At 54.3% G+C, this 26,918-nt stretch overlaps 1 protein-coding gene across 1 annotated transcript; it reads right to left on the minus strand.

Moving 5' to 3' along the window:
- Positions 1-1,653: 1,653 nt before the first annotated feature.
- LOC144952473 (uncharacterized) lies at positions 1,654-25,480 on the minus strand. Its single transcript, XM_078882888.1, has 9 exons — positions 25,449-25,480; positions 19,971-20,068; positions 17,638-17,688; positions 9,765-9,944; positions 7,988-8,241; positions 5,706-5,873; positions 5,005-5,170; positions 3,224-3,301; positions 1,654-2,811 (listed from the first exon to the last, which is right to left on the minus strand). Exons 2-9 carry the CDS (start codon positions 20,059-20,061, stop codon positions 1,787-1,789), a joined length of 2,013 nt encoding a protein of 670 aa, XP_078739014.1. The 5' UTR covers positions 20,062-20,068; positions 25,449-25,480; the 3' UTR covers positions 1,654-1,786.
- Between the last annotated feature and the right edge of the window lie 1,438 nt (positions 25,481-26,918).

Consider the following 26,918-nt stretch of genomic DNA (forward strand, 5'->3'; position numbering starts at 1 on the left):
TCAATCATTACTTGATACAGCTGTCGTGGCTGTGACGGTTCCACCTGAAGACGGAAGCTTGTGTTGCCTCCGAATTTTTATTTTATTTTACTTTTATTAATTAATTTTTTTTACCCACGTGACTTTACCGAAAAAACCTAAGAATATGAATAATTGCAGTCACGAAAGCTTCAAATCTAGAATTAATGCCGTACAGCATGTTTGTGTTCGACAGCAGTGAAGACTTAAGAAAATATCGACTTACGAACAGACCTCTGGAACCCAACTCGTTTGTACGTAGAGGAGTCCCTGTATACAAGACACCGCCAGAGCTTGGGCAATTGCTGTGGCTGCCTTTCAGCTCCATCTGTGGTTCATCCACGCATTAATGGGGGGGTCGGCAAGGGGGGGGGGAGCGGGGAACGCCTCCATCCCTCACAGCCGACGACAGTAGGGGAATAAAATCATAGGCGGCGGGGGGGGGGAACCAGAAACCCCCCAAGGAGAGCACTGAGGAATTGCGAACGTCGAGACTTAGAACCGTGGCAGACACAAATTAAAAGCTTCTGTACAACAACGGCGACACACGGAGGAGAGGGGGGGGGGTAACAAACCCCCAGGATACAAAAAAAAATTGTCCGGCGGATCCTGAATGGCGGCGGCGGAGGTGCCGAGGCTTGGGTTGTTCTTCAACTTCACTCTGGAAGGTCTCACCGGTGAGTCTCAGCACCTCGTTGTAAGGAGGGGTCCGGCCAGGTGGTGGCAGCAGAGGGGGTGGTGGCGATGCTGCTGCTGCCACCGAGTGATCTCCCCTAGGGGCACCAAAACTTTACAAACTTGTGGCCAAACCGAGAGCGCCACGACGCAAAGTCGGGACCGACCGTGTTGCATCACCGGATATCGGCACCGTGGCAAACCGCACGGCTCCCTCCACGTTCGCCCCGGCAAAACCGTCCAGCCACCGCCACCGGGGCCGAAATCCGGCAGGGCTCACCGGGGCCAATCTGGCCTCACCGGGCCGATCCGGTTCATCGTGCAGAACCGGCTCCCCCCCCCCCCCCCGCGTCAGTTGAACACGTTCACTCCAGCCGCGACCGCCGCCAGGCCCTCCTGGAAGAGGACGGCTGAGAGTTTGACGTCCATGGCGGTCGCCGGTGCCGGCGGCGCCGTGAGCACGCTGACGGCGCGGCCCGGGTACGGCTGCATGCCGGGCGCAGTCACCCACAGCGGTAGCCCCTCGCCGCCCACGCCGCCGATGCCGCCGATGCCCCCGCCGATGCCGTAACCACCCACGCCGCCGCCACCTCCGGCCACCTTCACGCCGCCATAGGCCAGGACTCCGCCGCCACCGCCACCGTCAGCGCCGCCCGACCACAGCAGCTTCCTGCTGCCGATGCCGCCGCCGATGTTGCCGCTGCTCATGCCGTGGCCGTGGCCGTGGCCGATGTTGCCGCCGCCGATGTGGCTACCGCCGATGTGGCCGATGTTGCCGCCGATAATGTTGCCGCCGCCGATAATGTTGCCGCCACCGCCGCCGATGTGGCTACTACCGATGTGGCCGATGTTGCCGCCACCGCTGCCGATGTGGCCGATGTTGCCGCCGATGTGGCCGCCGCCTATGTGGCCCATGTTGCCGGCAACAATGTTGCCACCGCCAATGTGGCCGATGTTGCCGCCGCCAATGTGGCTACCGCCGATGTGGCCAATGTTGCCACCGACCATGTTGCCACCGACGATGTTGCCACCACCGATGTGGCCGCCGGCGTTGCCGCCGCCGCCACCACCCACGTGGCATCCGCCCCCGGCGTTACCTCCGCCGCCGCCGCTGGCGACGGCATCCTCGCCCAACAGCACCCTGCGCCCGCCGCCGCCGCCACCGGCGCCACCGCCGCCAGCCAGGTGCGTGTGCACGTGCTTGCGCAGGTGGTCCGAGCGCGTGAAGGCGACGCCGCACATCTCGCACGCGAACGGCCGCTCGCCGGTGTGCGTGCGCACGTGGTTGGCGAGCGTGCCCGCCTGGAAGAAGCCGGCGCCGCACGTGCCGCACACGTGCCGCCGCTCGCGCTCCGCCGCGTGGGTCTTGCGGTGGATGCTGACGGCCGCGGCCGTCGCGAAGGCCTTCCCGCAGGCGCCGCAGGGGTGGGGCCGCAGGCCGCCGGCGTGCCTCCGCTGGCGGTGCTCCAGGAGGCCGTGCTTGGACTTGTAGGTCTTGCCGCACTCCTCGCACTGGAAGGGCCTCAGGCCCAGGTGCACGTGGTTCACGTGGGCCCGGAGGCTCGCCATCCAGCCGAAGCTCTTGCCGCAGCCGTCGCAGCCGAAGGGCCTCTCGCCGCGGTGCACCGTCTGGTGGGTGCTCAGGTAGGCCTTGGAGCGGAAGCCCTTGCCGCACGTGCCGCAGCCGAAGGGCTCCGAGCCGCGGGCCGCGTGCGCCGTCTGGCGGTGCTTGGCGATGCCGTGGGGCCAGCGGAAGGTCTTGGGGCAGAGGTCGCAGGCGTAGCTGGGCCGCTGGGGGGCGTGCACCACGGCGTGGCGCCGCAGGTCGGCGGGCAGCGCGAAGCCCTTGCCGCACTCGCCGCAGCGCAGCGGGCGCTCGCCCGTGTGCAGCGAGCGGTGACGGAGCAGGTGGGTGGACTGGCGGAAGGCCTTGCCGCACTGCGGGCAGGCGTAGCGCTTGGCCTGGCCGCGGCGCGGCGCCTTTGCGGCGGCGCCGGCGGCGGGGGGCGGGACGCGCGACGACGGCGGAGAGGAGGAGGGGGCCGACGACGACGATGGCGGGAGGGGGGGGCGGCTCGTCGCCGCGCGGCCGCTCGAGGCAGAGCGTCTTCGTGGGGTCTGTTGAGGCAGAGCGGGGAGGGGGGGGGGGAGTGGGCAGCGTTGGTTAGGAACATTGAGTGCCCGGTGTTAAACCGAATGTGGCTACGCCACACGGCGGCAGCAGCAGTATCGCCAACCCTACTGGCAGACTGCTGCCACAATCATTTTCGCGGTAGCAGCGGTGGCGGTAGTGTCGGTGGTAGCAGCGGTAACGGCGGAAGTGGTGGTGGCGGTGGCTGTGGTGGCGGCAATGGTTGTTGTAGCGGCGGTGGCGGTGGTAGCGGTGGTAACTGTGGTGGCTGTAGTAGTTGTGATGGCTGAGGTAGTGGCGGAATTCCGGTGCGGTTCAACGCCGGTATCGAGCATGACCACCACCCAGCATCTGCTGCCACTCCAGACCGCCCCCCCCCGCCCCCCCCCCCCGCGTTACCTTCCATCTTGACCTCGACGCCGGCCTCCCCCCCGTCGAGCCGCTCTTGCTTCACCGCCTGCGTCGCAGCGCCGTCGCCTGCAGGGACGCAAGCGGGGGGGGTTGAGGGTTGCCGAACACAAAATACGTTACGAGGTCGCACTCGTCGCACGCACAAAGCAATCATCATGATCAAGCAATCATCATCATGATCATCATGATGATCATTGCTTGTGTTGCAATCGAAACGTCGTGAGAATTTTATTGTTTTATTTTTCTTATCGTATTATTTCCCTTCTACGTGACTTCACCGAAAAAGCAAAGAATATTCTCCGGCTGCGTGTGGTGACGGCTACCGCAAGATCCCACCGTGTCCGTCCGGTGCTCGCAGAGCCGCGTTGGCTTCCCGGTTTTGCCAAACGGATACGCGACAAGCTCGCACCAGACACACACAAAGTGGCTTGCTGCTAATGCACCGCTACACCTCGCCGCCGATTTCAACGGGGAGCTATAAACCGTCATCACGCGGTCGCCCTCGGAGCAGCGGCTTTTTGTTCGCCGTCGAACCCAGACGGTGGTGGTCGCTGCTTCTGCGGCCGTCTGGAACGCTCTTTCCTTCCGATATTCGGAAGTCGCCGGGAGCCACACACTATCAAATCATGTACATTGACCAACTAATTTACTTAGAACAACTTTATGTGTTTAGTTTCCTTCCCCCCGCACCTCCGATTAGCACGGTTGGTCTATGCACGGCGCTGCGAAAGAAGTTCAACGTACACACGCACGTCCTGTCAAGTGTTCTTGCAGTAGGCGGTGGCAATGTTGAGGAGTTTGTTGCAGGGAATTGTTGAGCAGTGGGGGATGTGGTTGCAGTCGATACCAATTCCACTGTGGGTGTGGGTTTAGCTATGGGAGGGGAGCGGAGACCCCGGAGGGAAACCCATGCAGAGCAGGGGGATCACTCACTCTGTAGAACAGGAGTAGGTCACACAAACTCCACTCACTCACTCTGTAGAACAGGGGTAGATCACACAAACTCCACTCACTCACTAGAACAGGAGTAGAACACACAAACTCCACTCACTCACTCTGTAGAACAGGGGTAGAACACACAAACTCCACTCACTCACTCTGTAGAACAGGGGTAGATCACACAAACTCCACTCACTCACTCTGTAGAACAGGGGTAGATCACACAAACTCCACTCACTCACTCTGTAGAACAGGGGTAGAACACACAAACTCCACTCACTCACTCTGTAGAACAGGGGTAGATCACACAAACTCCACTCACTCACTCTGTAGAACAGGGGTAGAACACACAAACTCCACTCACTCACTCTGTAGAACAGGGGTAGAACACACAAACTCCACTCACTCACTCTGTAGAACTGGGGTAGAACACACAAACTCCACTCACTCACTCTGTAGAACAGGGGTAGAACACACAAACTCCACTCACTCACTCTGTAGAACTGGGGTAGATCACACAAACTCCACTCACTCACTCTGTAGAACAGGGGTAGATCACACAAACTCCACTCACTCACTCTGTAGAACAGGGGTAGATCACACAAACTCCACTCACTCATTCTGCAGAACAAGGTTAGAACACAAACTCCACTCACTCACTCTGTAGAACAGGGGTAGAACACACAAACTCCACTCACTCACTCTGTAGAACAGGGGTAGAACACACAAACTCCACTCACTCATCACCACCGTCCCCACCGCGCCCCACCGCGCACCACCGTCACCACCGTCACCACCGTCACCACCGTCACCACCGCGCCGCGCCCCACCGTTGTGGCCGGCGCCGTGTGCGCAGTACGCCCGCTGGTGCTCCACGAGGGTGCGCCGGTGCTTGAAGCCCTTGCCGCAGCCCTCGCACTGGAACTCGCGCACGTCGCTGTGCGAGCGCCGATGGTGCACCAGGTTCTGGGACCAGCGGAACGCCTTGCCGCACTCCTGCACACGCGCGGAGACACGGGGAGGGGACGGAGAGATGATGGGGGAGAGGAGAGCCGGAGAAATGGAGAGAGCCGGAGAAAGGGAGAGATGGAGAGAGATGGAGAGAGACAGGGAGCGTCAGGCAGACAGAGCGACAGCGAAGCGATCTCTTCTGATCGATGAGAAAGCCGAGTGAATGAGCGTGCGACTGTGCGGGTGTGTGACTGTGTGTAACTGTGTGTGTGTGGCTGTGTGTGTGTGGCTGTGTGTGTGTGGCTGTGTGCGTGCGACTGTGCGGGTGTGTGACTGTGTGTGTCACTGTATGTGTGTGTGACTGTGTGTGTGACTGTGTGTGACTGTGTGAGTGTGTGACTGTGAGTGTGGTGGTTGAGAGGAGGCCCCACCTGGCAGGCGTAGGGCCGCTTCTCCGTGTGGATGATGGCGTGAGTGTGTGTGTGTGTGACTGTGTGTGTGTGACTGTGTGTGTGTGACTGTGTGTGTGTGTGACTGTGTGTGACTGAGTGTGAGTGTGGTGGTTGAGAGGAGGGCCCACCTGGCAGGCGTAGGGCCGCTGCTCCGTGTGGATGATGGCGTGGCGGTTGAGGTCGGCCTGCAGGGCGAAGCTCTTGCCGCATGCGCCGCACTTAAGGGGCCGCTCGCCCGTGTGCAGCGTCTGGTGGCGGAACAGGTCGGTGGACTGGCGGAACTCCTTGCCACACTCCTGCGGGGGGGTGGGAAACACGGACATAGACACACACACAGATACACAGAGATAAACATACACACAGAGACACACATAGATACACAGATAGATACACACACACAGAGACACGCATAGATAGATACACGAAGATAGATACACACACAGAGACACACACAGAGACACACACAGACATACACACACAGAGACACACACAGACAGATACACAGAGATAGGTACAACAACCGCCATTCGCCACTAAGTGGCGGTGACGTCACCACGACGCTTGTGCCAGGCCATGTGCACCTTGAGGCTATCATGTGAAGTGTCGAACGCCCGCTGGCAGGAGGTCACGGAGCAGACCCAACAGGTGCCACGGGTCGACTGACTGAGATGACCGAGATGACTGGCTGATGCACCACCTGTGCCCCCTACTGTACCAACTTGCTGTGCTTTAGCCACCCGGCACTCCGCTCGTTGTTGAGCATCGCTCCTCCGCCCTCCGTTGTTGCTGGGGGGCGACTGCCTCCAACTAGGAAGTAGCAGCGTCCTTCACGAGCCTCCTCCACAGAGGCCGATCTTGACACCAACGGTACCGATCATCGGCAAGTCCACTCAGTTCCACGTCCTCTCTTCTCCAGCCCATGTCATGCCCGTTGAGGCCAGGCCGTGGTTGGGCATGCGGGCTACGTGACACCGCCAACGCAGCCTTGCCAGCATTGGCTGGCAAGGCCGCGTTGGCTCACCGAGGATTTGCGAGCTCCTCACACGACCCAGCCTGTTCGAACCCAGGATGGATCGTAAGCAAGCCAGCCTGAATATGCACATGCGTAGTGACGTACTAAGTGTCACTAGAGGTCAGCGACAGTGCCAAGTGACGAATGGGACTGTAGGGGCACAGCCCCGGCAACGGTGAGAGAGCGGGCGGGTGAGGACACGGCCCCCCTTGGGTGAACCCGGGAGGACACGTGACCGGACCAGGCGGAAGGGGCCATCCCCCGCCCCCCCCCAAAGGGACACGTGATCGTGATGGGGAGCCAGAACCCCTGAGAAGATTCTCAAGGGTTCTGGTGCGGAGAAGCAGGCGGGGTTTGTCGTTGTTGCCGTCCCAGTGAATGGAATCTGCCAGCCAAGTCTTCGGGCATCGGACAAGCCGTCGAGAGCCGGGCAGCGTGTTAGCGGACCTGGCTGATTATATTGTATCGTGTTCCCGTGTGTAGTTGCGTAGCTATCTGTGGTGGTCACCACCCTTAGTCGTTCTCCCGCTAAGTGTAGACTTGCCCGTTGTGTTAGTCAATAAAACGTTGTTGCCTCCAGATAAAAGTGTGCCCCTCAATAGAACCCACTACACATGGACACTGGCAAAGAGACGCACAGACACGAAGAGATACACACACAAACACACGGATACACACACACACACACGAATACAGACGTAAATATAAACAAGTGCTGTTAGCGTGTAGCAGCACCTATGAAGGCCGGCACGGCACGTGAGGTGGTGGGTGGCCAACACCACGCCCGGCCGCCTTTGTCTCCCCAGTGGTGATGTTTACACACCGCACCAGGTACTCATTTGAGGCTGAGTCGACCTTGGGGAGGCCCAGGACCGGTTTGAATAATCGACACTGCTGTTGGTGGCCGTGGGCGGGAATCGAACTTGGGTCGCTGGGTTGGTAGCGCAGCGCACTAACTGCTACACTTCCATTCCCCGTGAGGGCGACTAAGACCAGACAGACACACGCATTGTTCTTGTAGGACACAACAGCAGCTAGGAATGTTAACTACCTCGCCTGGTACGCAGAAGGTCGTGGGTTTGATCCAGACCCTGACGACGCCTGCTGCTGCTGTAGATTTGCAGTTTGCATGTCTCTCTCCCCATAGTCGCACGGAATTTTATCCGGGTCCTCCGGCTTTTCCCTCCACATTTGGAATCGACATCAAGCATTTAAGGTATTTGGCTTCTGCTATAAATTTCCACGTGATGATGATAAGCCACTTCGTCGTGACAGCTTCTGAAGAAAATCTACGCAGCTCGGTGGGCTCTGACCTGGGTAACCATAAAACCAGTTGCTGTTGTTGGTGTCGTTGTAAAGTGGCAAGTGTCTTCGTGCAGCAACGCGACCTCCACTCACCAGGCAGACGTGCGGCTTGAGGACGCGTTTGACGTCCGTGGAGAACTTCACCTCCTCTACTGGCGCCATCACCTCCTGCTCCTCCTGCTGATCCTCCTCCACCTCCTCCACATCCTCCTTCTCCTGCTCCTTCTCCTGCTCCACCTCCACCTCCTTCTCCTGCTGCTGCTGCTCCTCCATCTCCTCCTTCTCCACCACCACCTGCCCCTTCTGCTGCTGCACGTTCCTCACTATCACCGGCTTCCTCCTCACACCTGGAGGGGAGGGGAGGAGGGAGGTGAGGGAGGGAAGGTGGGGAGGGAGGTGAGAGAGGTGAGGGAGGTGAGGGAGGTGAGGGAGGTGTGAGGTGAGGGAGAGGGGGAAGAGGGGAGGGTGGTGAGGGAGGGAGGTGAGGGAGATGAGGGAGGGAGGTGAGGTGAGGGAGGGGGGGGAAGAGGTGAGGGAGGTGAGAGAGGGAGGGTGGTGAGGGAGGGGGCATCTGTGACAAACAACTTCACAGCTCATCAGATTTCTCCAGGACAAATAAAACATTCCCATTCTTAACTTCCTTCTGTCGATGCGGAGCAACGACGACAACGTCACATTCAGGTGCTCAAGCCCAGAGCACCGCGTCAGGAGCAGTAGCGGAGTAGGAGTGTATCATCATCATCATCATCATCGTCATCATCGTCATCGTCGTCATCATCGTCATCATCGTCATCATCGTCATCATCATCATCGTCATCATCGTCATCATCATCATCGTCATCATCATCATCGTCGTCGTCGTCATCATCATCGTCGTCATCATCATCATCGTCGTCATCATCATCGTCGTCGTCATCATCATCATCGTCGTCGTCATCATCATCGTCGTCATCATCATCGTCGTCATCATCATCATCGTCGTCATCATCATCGTCGTCGTCATCATCATCATCGTCGTCGTCATCATCGTCGTCGTCATCATCGTCGTCGTCGTCGTCGTCATCATCATCGTCGTCATCATCGTCGTCATCATCATCGTCGTCATCATCATCATCGTTATCCCTGATGTCTCCTCCTCGTATTTGTGGATCGGGGGCAGCATCACGTCGTTACGCGTTGTACTGCGGGCTCCGTTCTAGATGACCTGCACCTAGCCTGGCACTGTAGGGGTACAGCTGGTGAATCTGCCAGTCAATCGACCCATGGCACCACCTGCTGGGTCTGTCCCGTGACCTCCTGCACCTAGCCTGGCACCGTAGGGGGGTACATCTGGTGTGCATCTACCGGTCATCTCAGTCAGTCAACCCATGGCACCTGCAGGGTCTGTCCCGTGACCTCCTGCACCTAGCCTGGCACAGCAGGGGGTATAGCCGGTGAATCTACCGGTCATCTCAGTCAGTCGACCCATAGCACCACCTGCTGGGTCTGTCCCGTGACCTCCTGCACCTAGCCTGGCACCGTAGGGGAGCGCACAGCTGGTGAATCTGCCAGTCATCTCAGTCAGTCGACCCATGGCACCACTTGCAGGGTCTGTCCCGTGACCTCCTGCACCTAGCCTGGCACCGTAGGGGAGCGCACAGCTGGTGAATCTGCCGGTCATCTCAGTCAGTCGACCCATGGCACCACCTGCAGGGTCTGTCCCGTGACCTCTTGCCTGCGGGGCCCTTCGACACTTCACGCGAAAGCCTCAAAGTGCACCCGGCCTGGCACGGGCACCGTGTTGACGTCACCGCCACCTCGTGGCGATCGTCGTCGTCGCTGCTGCTGCTGCTGGTGGTGGTGGTGGTGGGGTGCGAGCAGCAGCACTCACACTCCTCACTGGGGTCCAACTTGAGCTTGACCCGGCGCTGCCGGCTGGAGCGCCGCACCGCAGGCTGCGTGGAGCACGGCTTGGCCGCCGCTGAAGCAGCAGGAGGGGGAGCAGCAGCGGGAGGAGGTGGGGACGGAGGTGGTGGAGGAGATCGTGGAGGCACGGCTGTACGCTTGTGCTCTGTTGGAACAAGAGAGAGAGAAGGCGAGAGAGGCGTTGATGAAAGAATGTGCGCGCGTGTGCGTTGAACTTCTTTTGTACATGACTTAACCGAAAGAACCAAAGAATAATTCCTGCAGTCACGAAAGCTCCAAAATTGAGATTCTTTTGTTCCGTACGTAGCCAACCGTGGCTGATCGGAGGTGCGGGTGAAGGACAACCAGCTAAACTAGTTTGTTAATTTTAAATTTAAAGCTTTCGTGACTGCAGGGATTCATATTCTTGGTTCTTTCGGTAAAGTCACGTAGAAGGGAAATATTAAAATAATAAGAATAAAACAATACAATTCTCATGACGTTTCGATTGCAACACAAGCAATGATCATCATGATCAAGCAATCATCATGATGATTATCATAATGATGATTGCTTGTGTTACAATTAAAACGTCGCGAGAATTTAATAGTTTTATTTTATTATTTTATTATTTCCTTTCTACGTGACTTTACCGAAAGAACCAAGAATATAGTTTGTCAATCTCGACGATTTCCATCTAGATGACAGCTCCAGCAGCTTTCCAACATCGGAAGGGGAAGAGCGTTCCAGACGGCCGCAGAAGCGGCAGCGTCTGCAAGCGCCGCGCGACGACCGCCGTGACTGCCGTCTTTGTCGTGCGATGGCGAGACAAAGGCCGCTGCCGCCGCTGCGAAAATCACAACCGTGAATTTACTGAAAAAACCTAAGAATATGTAGTAACGCTCACGACTCGTTCACACCGGATAGTTGGAGGCACACTGGTTTATTTAACACCACACCTTGTGACATACACACTGAGGGGGTATCGGCCCCCTCACCCGTCTATCTGAGGACACACCTCTTAGCTCACCCTAGCCTGCCTCTGAGTCCTCCACTAATGGGCTAGGGGAGGCTATCTTGGCCCGACACTGGTCAGTCGGGCCCGGTACCCAGAGTCCAGACCAGCACTGGCTCTGGCTCTGGTACCACGCCACTGGCTCGAGCCTGCGCGGTCCTGATAAGGACAGCGTACCAGGGGGAGACCAGGGCTCTATCTAGGACGTCTTCCGTCTTCTCTTCTTAGGTAACACATCACTCCCGAGCCCCCCGATACATTCCCCTTTTATACACCCCCCTCCCTGAGGGGTGGGGCCCCGGGGGATCGTAACGTCCGAAGCGCGGACGTCGTAGAGGGCACCTGCCCGTGCACTGACGTAGCCCCGCCCACTGTGCTTGTTTACCATAGGCTGCCATGCATAACGGGCTCTCTGTAACAGCCCTACATCACTCCCCCCCACATAGCATGCAGCCGTCCCGGCTGCCAACATACAAAAATTTGACAATAAAGGTGCCTTCACCCCCTGACGTGTGCCTCACTATTTTTGAACCATAACAGGAACCAGAACAAGACACAACAACAAGATGAGAAACAACCCGTCGCACCCCCCCGAATAAATACGAATTCCGTAAAAAAAACAGCTTATATACAACCAGCAGGGAACCCACCCCGCACACACAACAAACGGTGAACCCAACATATGTACATCCGAGGAGCGGGAGACACACCATCCACACAACACCCAATAAACACAACAGCTATGTACACATTTTCCGGCCTCACAACAGTTTGCGCATTTTAGCGCGCGTCCTTGCAGCGGGCCCCTCACACGGGGTAACCCCGCGTGGCGGACCATCAGGTGGCGACTGTCCGTCTTGAGGTGAGCATTCCTCTGACTCCGCGTGACCCTCGGCATCCGCAGGAGGGGTGATCGGGCGTGAGCCCGTCACTCCTGATGCTCCTGAAGGTGGCACAGCCGGCAAGGCATTAGGTGAGAGCGACGGAGACGGACCCAGCAAGTCGGCCGACCCCCCACATGTTTGGCCACGCGCGTGTGAAGTGGGGTTGTGTACCGCAGCGAAGGGTTTTAATCTGGAGGGGTGCACGAACCATCGCCGCTTCCCCCACTTGATGCGCACGCACTGCGGACGTAACACCTCCACCACTTCCACAGGGCCCCGCCACGGCCGCACCAGTTTAGAGGAGGTTGCCAGTGGCACCTGGGGGCAGTGCAACCATGCCTTGTCCCCCGGCTTCCACTGCAGCATGTGCGCTCGACTCAATCTGAGGCGCTCATTTGCCTTCTGACGGAGGTCAGAGTTTTGCATTGCAGCATCCCGTGCCTCGGTCAATTTGTCCAGATTAAATTTAACGTGGTCAGCCAGATTAGTTTTTCCCTGCGGCACAGGGATCCGCAACTGGGCACGAACAGGCGGGTCTGGTTCTCGGCCGTACATGAGGTAAAAGGGAGAAAACCCCGTAGCCGCATGGGGTGCCATCCGGTACGCCGCCAAGACCCCCTGAATTTGTAGGTCCCAATCCGTTTGCGAGTCCGAAACTTGTTGTGATAACATGGACGAGATGGTGCGATGCAAACGTTCGACCATCCCGTCAGTTTGTGGGTGATATGGGGAGGTCCGAATTTTCTTTGTGCCCAGGAGATCGCAGACTTGTCTGAGTAGTTTACCGGAAAAATTTCTGCCCTGGTCGGTCAGCAGCCTCTCCGGAGCACCTTTGTCCAGGACATAACCCTGAACAAAGGCCTCCACGATGGCTGCTGCCGACTGGTTGGCCAGAGGCCAGGCCATAGGCCAGCGTGTAAAATACTCGACACCCGTCAACAAATATCTATTCCCTCTGGGGGTGGCGGGGAATGGTCCCAAAATGTCCAGAGCGACCAGCTCGTTTATCCTGGACACTTTGATCGATTGCAAGGGCGGGTTAGACTCCCGTGCCGGCGGTTTGCGTTGTGCACATTGAGGGCACGATCCCAACAAATCCCCAACATCCCTCGTCATGCCAGGCCAGTAAAAATCAAGTTGCAGCAAGGCGAGAGTCTTTTGGGTCCCCAGGTGTAGGAGGCGCTCATGAGCGGCCCATACCACCCTACCCCGCAACCCAGTAGGGACAACCAGCCGATGTCGACGTGACTTCCCGTCCCAATGCATTAGCAGACCTTGGCACATTTCCCATGCGTCGGAAGCACCTCTTTTTCCCCCCGCCGCACCGCCAACGCGACGTCGCCACCCGAGGAGGGAGACATCCTCCATCTGGAGGCGCCCCCATTCAATGACGGGCAACCCCAACAGGGAATCTTTGCCCTGTTGTTCGATCGAATTAGGAACCCTTGCATCGTCGTCGTTGGCGGCCGCCAAGACAGGTACCGATGTGTCCCCTGGAGGCCTGCAACGTCCAGACCCCAGGAGGCATGCACACTCGGAGGTGGTTGGCAAGCGTGACAGAGCGTCCGCGTTGGTGTGGCGAACGCCCTTACGGTATGTGGTTTTGAAATCGTAATCCTGGAGGACCTCCAACCATCGGGACAATTGTCCCGATGGCTGTTGAACCCTCAGGGCGTACTGCAGTGCCGCATGATCTGTGCGGACGGTGAAATGCCGACCGTACAGATATCGGCGATACTGTTGGACGAAATGGACAATTGCCAACAGTTCCCTACGGGTGACACAATACCGTTGCTCCGCTGGAGACAACACCCGACTGCCGTACGCAACCACACGTTCCACGCCGTCAACCACCTGGGAGAGCACGCCCCCAATACCCGTGTTGCTCGCATCGGTGTCGAGCAAGAACGGTTTGAAAAATCAGGGTAAATCAGGGGAGGAGCGTTTACCAAAGCGTCCCGAAGGGAGCAAAAAGCAGCTTCCTCCTCCTGACCCCAGCAGAACCGAACCCCTTTAGATGTCAAAGCATGTAGGGGTTTGGCGATAGTCGCAAAATTAGCGACGAAGCGTCTATAATACGACGCAAACCCAATAAAACTCCTAACCTCTCCCACTGAGGTGGGAGTCGGCCAGGAGCTTACACACTGCGTTTTGGCGGGATCGGTAGAAATACCTGAGCGCCCCACGATGTGCCCCAAATAACGCACCGACTCGCGTAACAAATGGCATTTTTGGGGCTTAAATTTCAAATTAGCAGCCCGCATCTTTAGGAAAACCGCCCGCAACCTCTGGAGATGTTCATCAAAAGTTTTGCCAAAGACAATAACGTCATCCAAATAAATCAGGCACGACTCCCATTGCAATCCAGCCAAAACCAATTCCATCAACCGCTGGAAAGTTGCCGGCGCTGAGTGTAAGCCCATCGGCAACCGGTTGAATTGAAACAGGCCGTGCGGAGTACGGAAAGCAGTTTTAGGCTTTGAATCATCGTCCAGAGGAAGCTGCCAGAATCCCGAAAGTAAGTCCAATGTGGAGAAGAATCGCGCTCCCGCCAAGGCGTCAAGCGATTCGTCCATCCGTGGGAGCGGGTATGCGTCGGCAACCGTAATTTTATTAAGGCGCCGAAAGTCAACGCAAAACCGCAACGAACCGTCCTGCTTCTTAACCAGGACGATCGGCGCTCCCCAAGGGCTGTTGGAGGGAGAAATGATGTCGGCGGCTAGCATGTCATCAACAGCCGATTTGACATGGTCCTTTTCGGCGGGACTCAACCGAAAAGGATTCTGGCGTATTGGCGTGCTGTCACCCGTATCAATGTGGTGACGCAGCAGATGAGTGCAGCCCAAATCGTATTTATCCCGACTGAAAACGTCGGAAAATTCCCGCAGTAGTGTCTTAAGACGTTGGCGCTCTAAATTTGAGAGGTCCGTCGATCCCGCGCAAAGCGCCTCGAGCCACCCTTCATCGCTGTCCGAATGTGGCCGCGGTGCAGGGACAGCGCCGACATGACTCGCGACGGGTTCCTCACAGGGCACCGGCGTTGCGTGAGCAAGCACGGTCCCCTGTGGGACCACCACCGTCTGCGAGCCGACATTGAGGACCGCGATGAAGGGTTCTCCTTCCCCTCTCACTATGGTCTGGGCCGGGAGTAAATTAGGTCCACTGACCCCGGCCCTAGACGGTCCCAACAGAACCCCTTGAGCCCCAATGCCCTTAGCGAAGGGCCGCCGAAGTTTCAAGGGGATCAACATTTGCGCCCCCGGAGGAACGCGCACCGTTCTATCTACGAACGCCGGCACCGTCGCGCACGCCGTCCGGCTCGTAGCGGGGGATGGCAGAAACGCCATGCGTCGGCCCGATGGGAGCTCAATGCATCCCTGGTCGATTAATATCCTAATCGGCATTTTGGCCAGGAAGTCCGTCCCCAGCAGGCACGGAACCGCCAGCGAGGAGGAAACAAAAATCGGCCCAGATAATTTAATATCCCCGACACAAATCTGGGCTCGAATTTGTCCGATGATGCCAAGTGAACCCCCGTTAGCAGCAAAGAATGGTACATTAACAGGCATCAAAGGACGGCTCTGGGCAGGGAGAATGTTATAAATCAACTCCGAAATAATGGTCGCCGATGCCCCTGTATCGACCAGGATGCGCACCTCGACCCCATCGATGTGACCCACAACGGCCGACGACCCCGACGACGCGGCTACAACCCGATGGGCCAACACGGACCACTGGCTGGGTTCAATGTGAGTACCCAGAGCGGTGCGTGTTGGTGCCATGGTACGCGATATTGGCCCCCCCTTCGCTGCGGTGTTTGAGTGTGTGACGGGCGTGTGCGTGGGCCAAACATGAGGGGTGCCGCGACTCGCCGGATTATGATGGTGGAGCTTGTGACGAGGGCCGGCGTCCCGTTGAGGTGTCGTCCCGCGCTGCCGAGGAGAGCGGCACCCCGAGGCGACGTGGCCCCGGATGCCGCAGTTATAACAGCGTGGAAGCGCTGGTGGCGACGATGGATGTTGTAGATGGCTTGAACCGGCCCGGTCCTCCCACGCTCCCGCTCCGTGCTGCCGTCGATGGTTGATGGCGCAAACCTCTTCCGCCGGGAGGGTGGCCGCAGCGACGGCGCGCCCGCTCGCCGCCTTGCTGGCCTTCCGTCGTTGAGAGGACAGGTTTGCGTGGAGGAGACGGGCCGCTTGGAGGGAGCACATTTCTGCATCGTCCTGTGCGACAATGACGATGTCTAAGTCGTCCGCCAGCAAAAGTATCTTTTCTGTCACCATGGCGTCGATCCCGTCGTCGTCCATTCGTGGAAAGGCCTCCTTTGCCAGCGCCAGGAGGCTTGTACGGTACGCCAGGGGCGACTCCTTCGTCCCCCGCTGGCGATCGTAAAAGAGTTGACGACAGTCCGATGGTGGCCCATACACAGCGGACAGCACTTGCATCGCCTTCCGCAGCGTGGAACGCCTCTCCTTCGTTGCCGATGTTAGTGTGGCGAGGGCGTCGCTGTCGAGGAGTGCTGGCAGTGCTCGGAGAGCCTCGGCGTCTGTCCACTGTGCCATCTCCTGGTGAGCGAGGAAGCGCCGCTGGAAGCCGCCCCAGTCGCCCTCCTCGCCCACAAATTCCTTGAGCGGAGGCAGTCGCTGATGTAAGGCAGCGGCTGCAGAGGACGATCGCGCTCCCTCGTCTCCCTCACTCGACTCAGCGTCGGCCCGAAGCAGCGATGGCATCGCCGGTCGCACCCGTGGTGACGCGGCAGGTACTGTACTCCCGCCGTTGGACGCGATGCTTAGAGCGGCCACGCCCTCAACAGCAGCTGCGGCGATGGCGGGAGTTTCGAAATGTTGCTCCGTTGAAATGGCGGGAAGGCGCTGTGGTCGTTGGCTGCTGTCGCCCCGTGGCGGTCCCGCAGCCCCCAGCCGCGTGATGTTGTCGAGCATGGCGGCTGCGGCGTACAGCAGCTCGGCCAGCTTCGCGTGCGCCTGCCTCAGCCCCTCCGTCGACGGCTCCCCTTCCTCCAGCTGCTGTGGCGTGGATGCACCCAGCCCCGGCTGCTCGATGGCATCTTCAGCCGTCTCGGGCTCTCCAACTGCAGCGGTGTCCTCCGCCCCTGGTACTCCGACTCGAGTCGTCCGGCGTGTATCCATGTTCGTACTTTGTTTCACTTCTGACGCCAGATGTAGTAACGCTCACGACTCGTTCACACCGGATAGTTGGAGGCACACTGGTTTATTTAACACCACACCTTGTGACATACACACTGAGGGGGTATCGGCCCCCTCACCCGTCTATCTGAGGACACACCTCTTAGCTCACCCTAGCCTGCCTCTGAGTCCTCCACTAATGGGCTAGGGGAGGCTATCTTGGCCCGACACTGGTCAGTCGGGCCCGGTACCCAGAGTCCAGACCAGCACTGGCTCTGGCTCTGGTACCACGCCACTGGCTCGAGCCTGCGCGGTCCTGATAAGGACAGCGTACCAGGGGGAGACCAGGGCTCTATCTAGGACGTCTTCCGTCTTCTCTTCTTAGGAAACACATCACTCCCGAGCCCCCCGATACATTCCCCTTTTATACACCCCCCTCCCTGAGGGGTGGGGCCCCGGGGGATCGTAACGTCCGAAGCGCGGACGTCGTAGAGGGCACCTGCCCGTGCACTGACGTAGCCCCGCCCACTGTGCTTGTTTACCATAGGCTGCCATGCATAACGGGCTCTCTGTAACAGCCCTACAAATATAACAACCGGGGCGTGCCCAGCGGTGGCTCGGAGCCCCTTGACGCGATCGGCGAGGGGGCATCGCCATTCCGCAGTTCGTCTGCGGCAAAGCTGCTGCGCACGTGGCCTGGCACAGGCGCCGTGGTGACGTCAACGCCGCTTGGCGGTGAATGGCGGTTGTTTGTTGTTGTTTGTTATTGTTGTTGTTGTCGTGTGTGCGCGTGTGACGAGCGACGGCCTCCCGCACCTTTTCTGCTCGCCTTGGAGGAGTGGACCGCGGCGTTCCTTTGCTTGCGATCTGACGAGTTAAACGAGGGGGGGGGAACAAAAATTAGCGTGCGCACGGCTTCCGCGGACACCTTCCGACGCGCGTGATTATCCTCAAGCGTCTCTCTCATCATCACAGCGGCTAGGAGATGTTAACTACCTCGCCTGGTTTACAGCAAGTCGTGGATTTAATCCCGACCCTGACGATGCCTGCTGCTGTATATTTGGAGTTTGCGTCTCTCTCTCCCCATGATGGTCGCGTGAATTTTTCTCTGGGTCCTCCGATTTTTCCCTCCATGTAAGCCACTTTGTTGAGTTGCTGCTATCATTTGCGATGGCCAGGGGGTCGCTTCTGAAAACCAGCTACATAGCTCAGTGGGCCTTACCTGGAAAAATCTAAATACAGAGACTCCTTTACTTACAAACTAATTAGGGTCCAGGTCTGTACGCAAATCCAACATTACTCCTGTCGAACCCAAACATGCTGTACGGCATGTACACTACACATGGGAAATGGCTTTAAAAGTTGCACAATCTCCTGTAGATGCCACTGGTTCTTTATGTTCTTCAGATGTGGATTTCACCGATTCTTCACGTTCTGCAGATGTAGATGCCACTGGTTCCTCACGTTCTGTATATGTAGATGCCACTGGTTCTTCATGATCTAGATGTAGATGCCACTGGTTGTTCAAATTCTGCAGATGTAGATGCCACTGGTTCTTCACGTTCTGCAAATGTAGGTGCCACCGGTTCTTCACGTTCTGCAGATGTAGATGCCACTGGTTCTTCACGTTCTGCAGATGTAGATGCCACTGGTTCTTTACGTTCTGCAGATGTAGATGTCACTGGTTCTTCATGTTCTGCAGATGCCACTGGTTCTTCACGTTCTGCAGATGTAGATGCCACTGGTTCTTCATGTTCTGCAGATGTAGATGCCACTGATTCTTCACATTCTGTAGATGTAGATGCCACTGGTTCTTCACGTTCTGCAGATGTAGATGCCACTGGTTCTTCAAGTTCTGCAGATGTAGATGCCACTGGTTCTTCACATCCTGCAGATGTAGATGCCACTGGTTCTTCACGTTCTGCAGATGTAGATGCCACTGGTTCTTCACGTTCTGCAGATGTAGATGCCACTAGTTCTTCACATCCTGCAGATGTAGATGCCACTGGTTCTTCACATTCTGCAGATGTAGATGCCACTGGTTCTTCACGTTCTGCAGATGTAGATGCCACTGGTTCTTCACATCCTGCAGATGTAGATGCCACTAGTTCTTCACATCCTGCAGATGTAGATGCCACTGGTTCTTCACATTCTGCAGATGTAGATGCCACTGGTTCTTCACGTTCTGCAGATGTAGATGCCACTAGTTCTTCACATCCTGCAGATGTAGATGCCACTAGTTCTTCACATTCTGCAGATGTAGATGCCACTGGTTCTTCACATCCTGCAGATGTAGATGCCACTGGTTCTTCACATCCTGCAGATGTAGATGCCACTGGTTCTTCACGTTCTGCAGATGTAGATGCCACTAGTTCTTCACATCCTGCAGATGTAGATGCCACTGGTTCTTCACGTTCTGCAGATGTAGATGCGACTGGTTCTTCACGTTCTGCAGATGTAGATGCCACTGGTTCTTCACGTTCTGCAGTTGTAGATGCCATTGGTTCTTCACATTCTGCAGATGTAGATGCCACTGGTTCTTCATGTTCTGCAGATGTAGATGGCACTGATTCTTCACATTCTGCAGATGTAGATGTCACTGGTTCTTCACGTTCTGCAGATGTAGATGCCATTGGTTCTTCACATTCTGCAGATGTAGATGCCACTGGTTCTTCATGTTCTGCAGATGTAGATGCCATTGGTTCTTCACATTCTGCAGATGTAGATGCCACTGGTACTTCATGTTCTGCAAATGTAGATGTCACTGGTTCTTCACATTCTGCAGATGTAGATGCCACTGGTTCTTCACATCCTGCAGATGTAGATGCAACAGGTTCTTCACGTTCTGCAGATGTCGATGCCACCACCGCCATCTATTGCACGGCAGTTCAACTTGCACCTCTCGGTCCGAACAGGCAACTGGACACATAGGGGACAGGTTTGTTGGTATCTCTGAAAGTTCATAAGTCGAATGTTCGTAAGTAGAGGAGTCTCTGTAGTTAAAACATTTTTATATTTTTTTGACGGCATGCCACGTGGGCCCCCAGCACCCACCACTCGGGGCACTACCAGAAGAGAGCAGGCGGGCAGATAGTGGCGACCGCCCCTCTACCACGCATGTGCACGGCACCACGGGAGGCCGGCCCTACCGTGGGTGTGGCCGCCCTTGCGGTGGTCCCGGCGTGCGCTGGCCGGCTGCTGCCGTGCGTCTCTCCGGCCATTGGCTGCGACTCTGGCCATGGTCTCCCTGCACGCACACAGCCACGCACACAACCACGCACGCACACACACCTGTAACCACACGCCTAGCCACATGCACACACACGTGTAGCCATGCACGCACACAAGTAGCCACACGCAAATTGAATATACGGTACATTAAACACTACGTACATACAACTTAAAACAATGGAAACATCTGGACGTAATAAACTTCGGTAATGTAAAAACAATTAATATAGAGACGGTGCGATCTGGCGAAAGTTGCTTTATGTAAATTTAGCGTTGTCATAAGTCGGGCGATCGTCAAACTGCACGGTTGTGTTGAAACAAGAGCGTTGTAGTCGTAGTACGACTGCTAACATCACCCCGTGATGCAGTCTTATTGAGATGATGGGAGTAGTAAGTACGCTACAGTAAATACGATAACTTTTTTTAGGTTAGGATATCTATTTTGTGTCTATTTGTATGTTTATTAATGTCAATTTCACATAGTAAAAACATTTAAAGCGCTTTCAAACACATACACACCACACCTAAAAATGTTATGCAAGAATGTGCACAAATAACTTTTTTTAAAATAATGACGATGAGTGAATGTCCGCCGGTTTTTTTTAAATACAGCTCCCCCTCCCCCCCTAAGTCTCCCGATCATCTTGGATCTCCTGCAGAGCTCTTCTTTCAGAAGCCCTGACATGGCCATCACAAATGATATCAGCTCAACGAAGAGACTCATCATCATCATCACGTGGAGATGTATAGCGGCAACACTCTCAGCGCGTGATGTCGATTCTAAATGCGGAGGGGAAAACCGGAGGACCAGGAGAACAATTCACACAACCACAGGTACAGAGAGACACGCAGACCCCAAAATATGCAGTTGTCAGGGCCATGATCGAACCCACGACCTCCTGTATACAAGGCGAGGTAGTTAACATCTCCTAGCCACCGTAATGAGAGAGACACGCAGACCCCAAATATTAAGTTGTCAGGGCCATGATCGAACCCACGACCTCCTGTATACAAGGCGAGGAAGTTAACATCTTACCACCAAAGCTAACCAAAGACCCCCCCCCCCCCCCCCCATATAGCCTTAACAGACTTTTGGGGAAAGTGCTGTTAGAGGAGCACCTATGAAGGCTAAACACGCACACAAAATGTAACTGGTATTGGCCAAGACAAATACCAAATGCTGAACATCGCCACCGCTACTGCGCAAAGAAAAACGAACAGGACCCTCCTGAGAGAGAGCCTTGAGACTCAGCGAGACTTTCCCCGGGGTAAGCGAGCGGAACAGATGTTTGGTGGTGGTGGAGGGGGGGGGGGTCTTACTACGACAGAAATATTGCCGGAACATTGTCGCTCGACTCATGAATCAAATACGATCTCACTTGCAATAAAACACTCACTGCTGCTTTTAGTGTTTAGTTTCGTGTCCTTCCCCCGCACCTCTGATTAGCCACGGTCGACAACGTACGGTGGAAAAGAAGTTCAACATCTGAACCTCATGGCGGTACCCCGGCTCTCACATAATGTCCGTGACGCAGTCATTCTTAGTCTGTTGATGGTCGGAGAAGTGGCAATTGACTCATCTCGACGAGCTGTACACGATGCACTCTTCAACGTTGCATTTTTCGATAACAGATTTTTGTTATGCTGTCTGGCGTTTCCACATCGCGGGGTGTGGCACTGATTTCGGATTGATTGCTACCCCAGTCGAGGAGTTGAGTAACACCCCTGGGAAAAAAAAAAGTGTCCCAGAAATAGAATATTTAATCACCTCGCCCATTTTGTATTATTTGGTACCCTGGGGTACATTTACTTTATACACACTGCACTATATACTACACTATACACTACGATACACTACACTACACACTACAGTACACTATACTACACTATACACTACTATACACGACACTATACAATACAAGGCGAGGTAGTACACTACTATGCTAAATGAAAACTAGTTTCTTTAGAACTGCTTGTTGCGTTTAGTTTATTGTCCTTCATCCCCGCACCTCCTATTAGCCACGGTCGGCTACGTACGGCGGTGGTAAAGACATTCAACACACACACAAACACACCGGCTATAACATCGTCAGCCCATGGGTCGTCGTTCTAATACGGTAGACATCCATCGCCTACCCTGCGGCGGCGATACACCGACAACGAAAGCTGCGTTCAACTCCATTACGATTCATAATTGAATCTAGAAGTGAAGTTTTTGTGACTGTTGAAGTTGCCCACTTCAGCAATAGTTTATTGCTGTGGGTGTCTATGTGTCTCTGTGGTTGACGGTCACTTGTGTTGCGCCCAAAACATCGTGATTCAATTTATTTTGTACCTATGGGACTTTACCGAAAGAACCAAAGATGTTTGAGTTGGGGCCATGTTCACGCCCCGACTAAACCTGTCGTTCATCCCCTCCACCACCTGACACGGACCGTACAACGTCCGCTTAATATTGCGGGCGTCCCGGTGGCTAGATGTTTACTACCTCGCCTGGGATACAGGAGGTCGTGGGTTCCATCCCGACCCTGACGCCTGCAGCTGTATATTTGGAGTCTGCATCTCTCTTTCTCAATGATCGCGTAGATTTTTCTCTGGATCCTTGGGTTATTCCCCTCCACGTTTAGAATCAGCAGCATGCATTCAGAGTCTTTGGAAGCTGCTATAAATGTATACGTGATCATGATAAGCCACTTTGTTGATCTCTAATAGGTCTCTATGTGTCTCTATGTATCTCTATGGGTCTCTTTGCACCTCTGTATCTATGGGTCTATATATCTCTGAGTCTCTATATATCGCTATATATCTCTATGGGTCTCTATAGGTCTCTGTATCTATGTATCTCTATAGGTCTCTGTATCTATGGGTCTCTATAGGTCTCTGTATCTATGGGTCTCTATAGGTCTCTGTGGATGTCTGTGGGTCTCTGTATCTATGTATCTCTATGGGTCTCTATGCATTTAGAGTATTTGCCTGCTACTGTAAATTTCCACGTAATGACGACAAGCCACGTGGTTGAGCTATCATTCGTGATGGGCAGGTCCGCGCTTCTGTAAAAAAGCTACAGCAGCTCGTTGGGGCCTTAACTGGTGAAATAAATAAATGATATTTAAACAAACGTTTTTAAAAACACGCTTTTATGAAATGTACCCTACGAGTAATGGCAGAACTCCACGACTCCAGGAAGTGGCCCCGAAGCTTGCCATAACGTAAGGGGCCGTGGTGATTTACAGCCAACGTCAGTTGAGCGTGGACAATTAGACCCAAGCCGAAACATAACATATAAAAATGAATGTTTAAAATGTATTTGTTTTTCTTTTTTATGATAGAATATAGTATTGTCATCAGTACGACATAAGTATACCAAGTTTGCAGTCGATACCACATTGGGAAGTGGGTTAAAATTGAGTTACAAGACACCCACAGAGACACCCACTCAGACACCCACAGAGACACACAGAGACACAGACACCCACAGAGACCCACACAGAGACACACACAGACCCACAGAGACACACAGACACCCACAGAGACACCCACAGAGACACCCACAGAGACACCCACAGAGACACAGAGACCCACACAGAGACCCACACAGAGACCCACACAGAGACCCACACAGACCCACAGGGACACACAGAGACACACACAGAGACACACACAGAGACACCCACAGAGACACACAGAGACACCCACAGAGACACCCACAGAGACACCCACAGAGACACCCACAGAGACACCCACAGAGACACACAGACACCCACAGAGACACACAGAGAGACACAAAGACCCACAGAGACACACAGACACCCACAGAGACACACAGCCACCCACAGAGACCCACAGAGACACACAGACAGACACACAGACACCCACAGAGACACACAGACACCCACAGAGACAGACAGACACACACAGAGACACAGACACACACAGAGACACACAGAGACACACTTACACCCACAGATACCCACAGCGACCCACAGAGACACACAGAATAAACTAAACTATTTTGTATTTTATTATTTTACACGCTTTTATTTAATTCACTCTGTTGTTGTATCTGTGGGTGTCTGTGTGTCTCTGTGGGTCTGTGTGTGTCTCTGTGTGTGTCTCTGTGTGGGTCTCTGTGGGTGTCTGTGTCTCTGTGTGGGTCTCTGTGGGTGTCTGTGTGGGTGTCTGTGTGGGTGTCTGTGTGGGTGTCTGTGTGGGTGTCTGTGTGGGTGTCTGTGTGGGTGTCTGTGTGGGTGTCTCTGTGGGTGTCTGTGTGTCTATGTGTGTCTGTGTGTGTCTCTATGGGTGTCTGTGTCTCTGTGCTGCTACACATTATTGCCACACGATGATTTTGATGATTATGATTTTGATTATTATGATGATTTTGATGATGATTATGATGACACAAGCCACTTTGGTTGAGCTGCTATCATTCGTGATATCCAGGCCGCTTGTTAAACACAATAAACAATCGCGGCTGATAAAATACAAACATCGTCAGCCACGGCCTCCACATTTCATCATCTTTCACGGCCACGAGTAATCGACGTTAACGTGGAGCGAACAAAGTTCACTGAGCGACGTTAACAACTTTAATCGTCGTTTAGAAATACACAGAAGTACAATAAAGTCGTCGTGTATAATTAAATACAAATTTATGTTAAATTGTGGGTGCTGAGCAGATCGCTCACGATCACTTTAACCGCCTCCCCCCCCCGCTTATTAAACAATAACATTACACACACACACAGCCTGACTAACACCGCAACAAGCGATAACTTTGAGTCGTCGTTCACTTAAAACGTTGAAAGTTTAATTTGTTTTAGTTTTTTTTTAAATATAATTCGGGAGTTTCACGGCGGCCAGGAAAGGCCTCAGGCTAAAGGCCTAGGACGCAACGCCTCCTCGGCGATCGGAATTAAAGACTAAAACACTTTTGTTTATCGTTTAAAAACGTCTCTTGTCGCCGACAACACTTTAAAAGTTTGTTATTCGCAAGCAAGTTCGTGTGGGTTACAAGAACGTTAAGAGCGTGAGGTGGAGTGTTAAAGGTTTCGCGCTAATTTTTTTCTCTCTCTTTGTAACCGAATCGCAGCGGCTAATTTACTTATTTAACGTCTTTGTTGTTGCTAGAATCGTTTACAAAACGTACAGCGGCAACAGACGAACAGCAGCAGCACGACGACAACTTTTAAAACAACTTTAACTTTAAAAAAAAACTTAAATCGCCTCAAACCTCGCGACTCGGATTCCTCGTGACACCCGCCGCCGATATCCATCCGTAGGGAGGCGCCGCGTTAAATATTAATTATTTAAGATTCTAAACTAAAACGTAAACAAACTAAAACATAAACAACAACAACAATGATATCGAGAAGCAACAATCTTAATAAGCCGCCTACGAGTTCAGTTCGCGGCTTCGCCGTGCCGAGATGTCGACATTTGGGCGGTCGAACAGAATGGATGCTCTTGGTCCGGCCATGTGAATGTGGAATGTCCACCACCGACTTAAGTTGAGGCTAGGCGGGCCCAGTTCCACGCGTGTTTGATGTACGGCCTAGCGTACCGTTTACAACATCGATCCATCATGTGGCTGTCGCCTGATGAAGCTGGTGGTAATTACTGGCGAAACGTCGAACTCGGATTGTAAATGTTGCGGCTTGGCTCTCCAACACGCCGGTGTGGTGCTGTACTTGTATACTACACTATACTATACACTACACTATACACTACAATACATTACAATACGCACTACTATACAATACACACTATACACGACACTATACACGACACTACTATACACTACACTATACACTACACAATACAATATATACACTACACACTATACAATACACTACAACACACTACTATACACTACACTATACACGACTATACACTACACTATACACTACACTATACACGACTATACACTACACTATACACTACACTATACACTACTATACACTACACTATACACTACTATACACTACACTATACACTACACACTACTATACACTACACTATACACTACACACGACTATACACTACACTATACACTACTATACACTAGTGCTGTACTAGTGACGAATTGGCCACCTTCTGTTTACGTGACAACCCTCACTAGTTGCCTGTGTCGGGTGGTGGCGGTTTTAACGACCCTCTATTATGGCTGATATTGGTCGCGAAAGCCTGCGTGTTCAACTACATTATCGATACCATGGGTAGAGAAACTAGCAAGGCCCGCTCCCTGTAAACCAATTTATAAACTATTTCTATTATTAACAGGTAAGAGCCCACTAAGTTTCTGTGTCGCTCTTTTCTTCAGAAGCGACCGGCCATCACAAATGATAGTGGGCTCATCGTCATCATCATCATCACGTCCATATTCACAGCAGCAGCCAAATGGGGAGGGGAGAAAGCGGAGGGCCGCGGAAAAGAATCCACACGACCCACGGGGAGAGAGATCGAGAGACACGCAAACTCCAAATATACAGCAGCGGCAGCAGGCATCGTCAGGGTCGGGATTGAACCCACGACCTCCTGTAGACCAGGCGAGGTAGTCAACATCTCCTAGCCACCGTGATGATGATGAGAGAGACACACAGACTCCAAATATACAGCAGCAGCAGGCATCGTTAGGGTCGGGATTGAACCCACGACGGCCTGCATACCAGGTGAGGTAGTTAACATCTCCTAGCCACCGTGATGATGAGACGCAAACTCCAAATATAGAGCAGTAGGCATCGTTAGGGTTGAGATCGAACCCACGACCTCCTGTAGACCAGGTGAGGTAGTTAACATCTCATAGCCACCGTGAGAAAGGACAATAAACCCCAAAAGCACTTCTCAAGAAATGAGTTTTATATTGAGTA

The sequence above is a fragment of the Lampetra fluviatilis genome, chromosome 68, assembly GCF_964198595.1.
Source record: "Lampetra fluviatilis chromosome 68, kcLamFluv1.1, whole genome shotgun sequence".
Taxonomy (NCBI): Eukaryota; Metazoa; Chordata; class Hyperoartia; order Petromyzontiformes; family Petromyzontidae; genus Lampetra; species Lampetra fluviatilis.